This window comes from Anser anser, assembly GCF_964211835.1.
Source record: "Anser anser genome assembly, chromosome: 3".
Taxonomy (NCBI): domain Eukaryota; kingdom Metazoa; phylum Chordata; class Aves; order Anseriformes; family Anatidae; genus Anser; species Anser anser.
The window spans coordinates 16,476,447-16,485,773 of record NC_139722.1 but is presented as its reverse complement, the minus strand read 5'-3'; the positions used below and the strand labels follow the sequence as shown (position 1 = coordinate 16,485,773).

The window sequence follows — 9,327 nt, the reverse complement described above, 5'->3', positions numbered from 1 at the left end:
GGGGTGGGGTGTTGGCGGGGATCAGCCGCCGCTGTCACCTCAGGGGCAGGAGGGAGGCCGTGAGGCGGGAAGGCGAGCCCGCTGAACCCCCAGGGACAGCTTTCAGGGGCTGGTATTTTAGGCGATTCAGGCCCTTTTTTCCAGTGAAGGCCACGTATTAGAAGCGTCAGGTAAAAGTGTAACTGCTGGTGTTTCACTGGTGTTTTCCAGAGCCTGCTGTTTGTACCGGCCACCCCTTTGCTGTCCCCCGCCCTCCTCTCCTCAGCCCCATTCCCACTCCTGTGTGGCTCCAGGCCCGCACCCCCCAGGGACACCTTTGGCGTCGGGGTGACCATGCTGGGGTTGTGTAGAAGTTTCCTCTGAGGCAGTGCCAGCTGGGGCACTCTGGTGTCCATTCTGGGGCTGAGTTCCTTTTGGGGAACCCTTTTGGGGAGCGCAGGGTCTCTACCTTGTGCCCAGCGCTCTGCATTGTAGCACAGTGAAGCAGATCAGGGAGCTGGGCTCTTATTTCTGGAAGGAGAGTGGTTCCTTTAAAAGGGAGGTTTGTGTCTAAACCAGCTCACGGTGCCTCTGTAGGCAGGCAAAATGCTGTAGCAGGACGGGTGGCGCAGCAGTGGGAATTAGCAAAAAGGGAAGGGGATTTTGATCTTTTTTTCCCCACTCCTAAAAGAGGCAGGTTTCAAACTGCACTTGAGGTAGCACGTAGAGAGAGGATTAGTGAAAGGTGCTCTCCAGAATGAAGTCACAGTGAAAGAATCTTAGTAAATAACAGGAAAATAAGAAAGAAGAGGCTGGCGGTGAGGCTGACCTGCTGAGGAGTGAGTGCTGCTTCTAGTGACAGTCTGACGTGTTCCTTGTGTTTAGTTTTCCTTCCAGGAACATGGCTGGGGAGCATTCCTCGCTGAGAGACTCGTCAGGTAAGAGCTTACATTTTAAAAGTTCTTACTAGCATGCAAAAGTCATTCAGCGTTTCAAAAAGAAAATTAGTATTCAATGTGTGTTTATTAACATTTATTTGTTTATTTATTGACATGGGAATTTCTTGGTGGTATAATCCCAGTACTGGTGGAAATACCCATTGGAGGTTGCTGTAAAGCTTGAGTAGAACAACAATAAAAAAATCTTATTATTTTTGTCAAAGTTGCTTTTCTGGTTTCATAGTCTAAGTGATAGTTAAATAGTGTAGATGCAACCTGTGTGTGCACTTTCAGAACATAAAGTTACAATTCTGCTAAAAACTCCTGTGAAATCTCATTGATTCTGCGATGCAGAGGCAGTTATCCTGACAAAACAGGTCAAAACTTCTCAAGTTTCGTTCTGATGGGGTGAGGTGTTCTTTCTGCATGTGTCTTTCAGAAAATGTGATGTTGTAAATCGTGGACTCTCGGGGTACAATACCAGGTGGGCTAAAATGATCCTTCCAAGACTGATCAGTAAAAATTCTGGTGCTGAGAGTACTGTTGCAGTTACTATTTTCTTTGGAGCTAATGACAGTGCTTTGAAAGGTACAGTGACTTTCATTTTTTTCCTGTGGCCTGTTCTCTTAAGACAGTTTTACAGTTTAGCAGAAAAGACAAAGTTACACAGACTTTTCCTTCTTCTTCTCTGTGAAATAGCTGTCCTTTTTTCGTTTTTACAGTGGATTGATTGTATTTAAACCTTGCACCGCCTTCTCCTTCTCTCTGACCAAGTTTTAACAATAACAGTAAACTTGAAGGTGCTCAAGAATTATTCATATATCCAACACTTAAAATTGGAGTTGGGCATCTAGCTGATGTTTCAGCCCTTAAAGCAGCCTGATGGATTCTTGGCAGTTGATGAAATGAGGGAAGATAGCATTGGATTCTCTTAAAGATAAGCATAGTAACACGCAGAGCTTAGTCTAATCAGAACGATAAGATCAGTACATAAAGGACTGTTTGTAAAGCCCATGGGAGTTTCCAAAATTTTCTCTGCATCCAACAGAGTTAAAAAATCTTAGGTTTTGTTTTGGGTGAAGTTTGAGGTGATGATGTGATCTAACACTAAGATACAACCTGTAAGAAAAAGCATCTCCAAAAAAAGGTCATTTATTTTTCCCTGTGCCTCACCTGTATTAGTTTAAATAATGCTGTGTTTAAACTCCTGGTTTGTCTACTCTGCATGTTGAGGAACTGCATCTTCCCACCACACCTCCCGAATTAAGCAGGTGAACTGCTTACCAAAAGTGAGAAGTGCCCACCTTTTTATTCTGTATAAAAAGCGCTTTAGTTGTCATGTAATAAATGTGTAAGCAGCTCAATTTTACATCACTAACGCATTTCCTCCACCCCTGACAGATCTGAACCCTAAGCAACACGTTCCTTTGGAGGAATACGCTGAGAACTTAAAGAGCATGGTGCAGTATCTGAAGTCCATAGACATTGCTGAGGACAGGATTATTCTGATAACGCCGCCCCCTCTTCAGGAGTCAGCTTGGGAAAAGGAGTGCCTTGCCAAAGGTAAAGGAACGCTGCATCTGGGCAGAATTTCTGCTTTTTAGCCCCACGGTTCAAGTCAGTGATCCCAGACTGACAGACCATCAGTTTTGGGTTGGTGCCAGAGTGCGTTCGTGTTCTTTGAGCTGATGGGAAATGACTGCTAACTGGTTCTGCTAAACGCCTTTTGGATGAGCCTGTGGAGTAACTACCGCCTAATTAATCACATCCTTCTGACAGTGCTGACTGATCTGCTCATGCATAAAACTGACAGAAGTGGCTGCCCCTCAGGAACTTAGGTTTTGTCGAGGTGTCCCAGGCAGACTGCATCATCCTAGCAGCTCCCAGAACACCACGGATACCAGAAGGGACGTTGGCATCGTGCACCTTAGGAAATGTTCTAACAGTCACAGCACACTTCACACCTGTTTGGATAAGCAGTACTGTCCCAGGCAGATTTATTTTAAATTTTAACAATAACAACAACAAAAACCAAGAGAGAATATCCCATTCTAAGGACAAACCTCATGGTGGACAAACACCTGGTGTGTTACTTGGTTTACACCTGTCTGCATAAATGGAAGAGAGTGAAGTAAGTTTTTCTCCATATTTATAGTTTTTAATTTAGAATGTTGTTATACAACATAATCACGCTTCCCTGTTATCAAGAAAGCATCCCTGGCATTATGTTTTTGCCTGACTTCTTCCATTTGAGGGCTTTGCTGTGTGTCAGTGATCACTGCGTGACACAGCCTCTGGAGTGCAGGGACTTCCAGTCTGATCAGCAGGGCAGATTTGACAGTGCAGTTGCAAAGTAAAAGAAAGTCCTAGCGTAATACAAGTTGCATAAGATTCTTCTCGACTCACACCAGCTCCAGAAGTTTCCTTTCTGTTTCCATGCTCCTTTTTTGGTACCTACTGAGTAATGGTAGGCTGGGCAGGATTGGCAAGGCAGAGAAAAGGAGAAATGAACTGGGGAGATGCTGTGTTCTGCTGTTTCAGAGCTGAACTTGACTATAAAAGAACTTTGTTTTGATTTTCAATTTAATTTTTTGAAGAAAAAAATGCATTAAGTACCAGATGCTTGTTTCTAGTTCTGCAGTCCCCTGCCGTCAGGAACTTTCTGCTGAGGATTGCTAAACCTTTCCTTTGTGTCTGGCAGGGGACAAACTAAATCGCCGCAATGCCACCACGGGGGAGTACGCCCAGGCCTGCGTGCAGGTAGCCAGGGACTGCGGGACTGACGTGCTTGACCTATGGACACTGATGCAGAAAAATCCGGTACGGTGTCAGGGGAGAGGCTTTGAAACTCAAATCGCTGAAATGATGCTGAATATACCCAAATCCCATCTGGGAGAAGTGACAAAATATTCCAGCAAGGTAAAACATGCCTCAATACAAGCTGGCCGTTAGCCGTGGTTAGCCAATGGTTAGCTAAATCATACGATCATTTCTGGATGAACGGCAGTGACTTCGGCTGGCAAAGCATTCTCTTAATATTTAAATACAAAGGGCAAAAGCAAAACCAAACAGTATATATACTAGCTGGTTTTGAAGAACTTAAAAATTTGTCAAGACTTTCTATTATTTGCAACTGGCAAAGATGCTAACACATGGTTTTAACCTCCCCTGTAGGATTTCTCTTCCTATTTGTCTGACGGGCTTCACCTGTCAGCCGAAGGAAACAGCTTTCTAGCGGCACAGCTTTGGAAACGCCTGGAAAAAAAACTGTCTGCCCTGCCCTGGTTGCTTCCCTACTGGCGGGAGGTGGACCATCTGCACCCCGAGGCCAGTCTGCTGTGAGGACGCGATGCAGGAGCGAGCCGAGGGAGCCAAGCCTGCCCGACAGAGCAAGGCTGCTGACGGACAGCCCGTACCCGCAGCGTGCTGCAAATGTAAGAATAAAGATGAGACCAGGGGGTGGTTTGTCTGCATGCATCCCGTGCCAACAGGTTGGCGAGTTCTGGTGATAAACTCTGTAGGAGAGCTGGAGGAAAACCGCTCTGAGCTGCCCTGTGACTGCAGGAAAGAGTCTGCCTTAAGGGTTGCCTGCCCTAGCTGCAGGGCGATCGATGCAGGCTATCACTTTTAAACATCTAGATGCCGATATGTAGCAGCTGCAATTATATTTTCTTTTGTCGAGAACAATTCATGCCTGCTGTGTTTGGTTGTAATGGAGCAGTAAAAGCAGTTATCTGCGTGTTGGCAAGGCTTTTGGTAGTGATAGCTCATAGTTTGGGGGGTGTGTGGGGCTGAGTTCAGGCTGGGCACCAGCAGTAGCTTCTTTACACCTGCTTCTCGCAGAGCCCAGGTGCTCAAAGCAGGGCAGCGCTTGCAGTCCTGGCGTCACTCTGGTGATGCACGTGCTCCCTTTGAGACACTTGGATCACGAAGTAACTATCAAAAAAGGGTTTGCTTCTGTGCTGAAAAAGCTCCCTCATAACACACTTTGCTGCCAAGTCGTGTTTCAAGTGAGCTTTGGTCTTAATCGGTAATTTAATGACTGATGTAAGAGGAGCATACTGCTTTGAGCCAAGAGGACACAAGCAGACTACAACCCTGTCTTTACACACTAAAAAAAAAAAATAAAAAAAAATGGCCTGAAACCTGGATCAAATTGAACAAGCAGTTTGGGAAATAATTAGCAGGATGTGAAATAATCAGCCAACCATATAGCAGAAAAAAATGGGAGTACTGCTGGAACGTGGATTAAAGAGAAATAAATAGCACATCACGGTAAAGAAAAATTCCTCTGGGCTGTGTTAACAGTTCCATCGGAACAACACAGGGTAGGCCACTCGGAGGCCTCGAGTGATACATGTGGTGGGTGAGACTGAGGAGGGAGCACGGACTGCCTGCTTTGCTCAGCACCAAGAGCTTGCCTCAGCTTCGTTAAAGAACCAACATGTTGGCCAGGACCTGCCATCTGCTGTGCAACAGCGTTATGAATTGGCTTGCAGCTGGTTATTTTTCATGCTTCTGGAGCCAGCCCAGAAGCGAGTTGGCTCTATTTGTAAATGTTTATGAAGATTAAACTGGACTGGCTGCTCTGTAATGATTTCCTGCAATAAAGGCTGGCTAAGGAGTGGAAGGGCTCCCTGTGGAAGCTGTCATCTTGCTTTAGCTGTGAAGAAGAAACAGTGCAAGTCCCTCGTTCGGAGTTCCTGAAACCCTGATCAGACAAGGGGATGGATTACAGGATTTCAGAGGTGAAACGATTTCAGATGTAGCAGTCCCTGTAGGACACCCTGAGGCACTCAGCACCCGGCTGCTAGTAGCCTGAACCCCGACCCACACCTCCAAGCCCTTTTAGCTCGCAGTTTTACAGCTGAAGATCTTTTCAGAAAGGACTGCACAGAAACAGCTCTCGTTTAACTGACTTTTTTTTTTAAATATAAAAAGCTTTTATTGTGTCGGGAATTAAATTAACTAACTCCTCACACGTGTACTTCGCACGGAATCAAAAAAAAAAAACCAACAAAAGAAAACCAAACAAACCAAAACCAGTACACAAACCACGAGCTAGTCAGCTAGGAATACCGTAAGGCACACATTCAAGTATTAGTGTAACAAGGTCCTTGGGTGGGAAGGCAGAGACTCGCGCACCTCTCTCAGCACAGCTTTGGTTACTTCCCATCACGTTTACAAACACAAAGGCTTTCCCCAGCTGCGGTTCCTTTGTGGCTGAGCGCAGGCTTGTAACAGTTAAAACGGGTCTGCTGTCATTCATACATCATGTCAGTTTGATTAATTCATTATTGTGGGAGAGAACAGAGGCAGAATTAAATGCTTCTTCGCTGTCGTGATAGCTGCTCTGTGACTCCCCTGTGTCAGTCCATCTGCTACCAGGCTAAAACATCGCTCAGCTCCCACTCCCAGCCCCCAGACCCCACGTTACAGAGCTCCAACCTTCTGTGCCGGCACGCTGAATTAAAGGGCACCACTGCGAGGTACCTGCTCCTAATGTCACATCCCATTACCTGCGTGGGAATTGGAATTCTCAACATCTCCTCAGTACGTGCCCTAGGAGTTTCATCAAAAAAAAACAACAAAAACCACTTTGTTAAAGTCACAATTGTTTTTAAACAACTGTGCTCCTGCAATGGAGTGTGGTATTTTTTCACTTCTTTAGCAGTAGGGGCTTCCAGAGGCCACATAAACCCTGAAAAAGGAGGCTCAGCTCTTTGTACATCTCGACGATAGTGTTACCTATTTCAAAATAACGCTCAGAGAAACATTTCTGCACTGAAATGACTGTAAACAATTAGTTGAAACAGTTCTCATCTGCATAAATGATTTCTCCGTTTACACTTCTTCCTTTTCACCACCACCTGCAGCACAAACAGCTCCTGCTGCGGAGTAGGAAAACCATTTCTCTGCCATGAAAACACAAGACAAGGCAACCTCACAGCAAGAGTCAGAAGAGTTTCATGCTAGAGGAGCACTTCCATGCACTGAATAAGGTTTAATTCTCTGTATGAGCCTTTTATTTGTGTTTAAAGCCGTATAGCAAACTTCTTGATTCTGATTATGCATCTTCATCAGATGCCGTTAAACCATAACTGTTTCCTTCCTCTCGTTTTGTTCTCCAGGTACCTGTAACGTTCAGACTTTTGCTTACACGTACCTCCGATGATCGGTTCTATAAGGAACGTGCTGCAGTGTTTTGTTTTGTTTAAAAAGCCCCTTAATTTCGTCTATCAGTGCCATCAGACTACAAAATATTAAATTATAAAAAAAGGCTGATATACACAATCCGATATCCAGGAGGATATTCTGGTTTGCACCACAGGTTGAAGGAAATGTTAGAGGTCAAGAAAACAGAAAAACAAATCCAAAAAAGCTTCAAAAACAAGCCACTTTTAGTTTGGATTTTCGTTTTTTAAAAGATATAATGCTCTAATAAATGTAATTTAAGGAAGGTCATACACATGACCAGCATCTGCAGTAGGTCACTTCCTTATTTCCCCCGCTCCCTCACAAAAATATATATACATATATCCGTATTTATATAAATGAAATGGTTTCAGATCCAAACGGACTCAATTCGCACGCAGGAGCCGCGCGCTCGGAAGGCAGCGGGGCACTAGCACTCCGTCTCTTTGCTGTCCACCCGGTTCTGGCGCTGCAGTTTGAAGGACGCCGCCTTCTCGCTCCTCGTGACGGGGTGGTCCGTCAAGTCCTCGAAAGATTTGGCAGCCGAGCTGCTGTTCGGGAAAGGGTCCTTCTCGAACCCGTCCTCGTCGATGTGGGAGTCGGTGCTGGGGTCCTCCTGGATGGTGTCCATCCGTTGGTGGTCCTGCTTGGGCGCCGCGGCCGCCGGCGGCACGGCGGCGATGGGCTGCAGGGGCTGGTGCCGGCTGCTCGACTGCGCCGCCGGGAAGGGCTTCACGATGCGGACGGAGGCTGAGTCCAGGCTGCTCAGCATCTCCACGTTCTGCAAGAGGGAAAGCAGACAGGCTCTAGCTCGGGATTCGTGTTTTTTGCTGGTTTCAAGAACGGGTTAAAGAAAGGCACCCTCAAGGAGCACCTGCGGCTCAGCTGGGTGGCTGAAGGCCGCCGCTCCCCTCTCTCCCTTCCTTTACAGGGAATATCCAACAGAAGTAATTCTTTGTATTGTTTTCTCTCAACAAATCCAGCTACGCTAAGCATTAAAGGCAGAAAGCCCTTCTATCTCTGCTGGTTTCTACTCCGTTTAAAGCAACACGGGTGACAGCTTCAGAGGGACAGAGGTGACAACCCAGCCCCACCTCCCCTGGGGCCTCGCTCTGCTTCGGCCAAACCTCGGGCTGGAAATGCAAGGTCAAGTCGGACAACACCGGGAGCTCAGTGCAAGGAAACAGCCAAAGGTACAGCCTGTGCCACATTTGGAACCCGAGGAGTTCCTTGAGTTACGCTAAAGAAGTCGCACTGAACACGGCATCAGAGACCTGAGGGGTCCACTCTGATCACACCCACATTCTGCAGCCCCGATTAAATTAAATTCTGTTGGTTTCTGCTTCTATTTGAGCATGGCTTGGAAAATATCCGGAGATTTCCGGGCATGAAAAATCCTTACAAACCTTAGTAAATGCTAATAATGGGCGAGAGAAAGGGAATAGACAAGGGCATGGCATGAGAAGTAGGGTAAAATGTTTAGATGCTAACAGTACTGCTTTTCTGAGCTGCTCAATACTGGGCAGATCCGAGAGAGACTGGATTTCTCTGCTAAACCTGTTACTGGTGCAAGGAGCCCACTGAGTACAGCTGCACCCGCTTCTGGAGCGTGTTCTTGACTGGATCCAAGTACAAAGATCCAAGGTGACTTTTATGGCACGCAAGAGCAATTATGGAGGACTCGAGGACTCAAGCTAACATCACCTCTGGTTACATGCACGTACATTACAGAGGCAATCTGCCTCCGAAGTCTGACTCCAGCACGTTTCCTCCAGCAGCTAAGGAGCTCTGCAAGGCTCCTTTCCCTCTCCCATGACAAAAATGACATTTCCTTGACAATATTGCAGTTATTAATAAAAAACAAGCTGTCAAAGCACCAGACAGGATGCCCAAAAATCTTTGCCAGAAGATGCCTCGAGCTGGACTGTAATTAAAATTTATCTGTGCACTTTTCTGCTCTTCCCCTCTCCCAAATCAGCCTCTGCAAAGCGAGACATGTCACCACCTGCCAAGCAACGGGTCCTTGCACCCCGGGGCTGACTTTTCTATAAGTAAGTGGAAAGCCTCAGCACACCCGGCCGCTAAAGGCCCTGCACACGGCTGTTCTGCAGCAGAGACACCACGTTCTGCAGAGATTTTTCTGCTGCGTTGCCCTGAGCTTTGCTGACACCGCTTAGCTGGGAACAAGCGGCCTGCGGTCGGAGCTGCCGAGTGA

At 46.5% G+C, this 9,327-nt stretch overlaps 2 protein-coding genes across 5 annotated transcripts in view; one reads left to right on the top strand and one right to left on the bottom strand.

Annotated features, from left to right (window-relative positions):
• The first annotated feature begins 864 nt into the window (after positions 1–864).
• IAH1 (isoamyl acetate hydrolyzing esterase 1 (putative)) lies at positions 865–7,107 on the top strand. 3 transcript variants are annotated; one of them, XR_014581173.1, is made up of 6 exons: positions 865–917; positions 1,357–1,505; positions 2,319–2,480; positions 3,619–3,737; positions 4,092–4,351; positions 7,049–7,107. XR_014581173.1 is itself a non-coding variant. In XM_083827993.1 (5 exons), exons 2-5 carry the CDS (start codon positions 1,412–1,414, stop codon positions 4,257–4,259), a joined length of 543 nt encoding a protein of 180 aa, XP_083684119.1. In that variant the 5' UTR covers positions 865–917; positions 1,357–1,411; the 3' UTR covers positions 4,260–4,602. The 3 variants fall into 3 exon arrangements, 2 of the variants coding, with proteins under 2 accessions (XP_083684119.1, XP_083684120.1); XM_083827993.1 differs by lacking the exon at positions 7,049–7,107 and having other exon boundaries at positions 4,092–4,602; XM_083827994.1 differs by lacking the exons at positions 1,357–1,505; positions 7,049–7,107 and having other exon boundaries at positions 4,092–4,602.
• The window catches only part of ADAM17 (ADAM metallopeptidase domain 17), a 34,019-nt gene continuing 30,517 nt past the window's right edge, over positions 5,826–9,327 (bottom strand). For both annotated transcript variants that reach the window (XM_083827990.1, XM_083827991.1), the window contains exon 19: positions 5,826–7,893. In XM_083827990.1, coding sequence (XP_083684116.1) covers positions 7,543–7,893 — 351 coding nt within the window. In that variant the 3' untranslated portion in view covers positions 5,826–7,542. The remainder of the gene's footprint in view (positions 7,894–9,327) is intronic.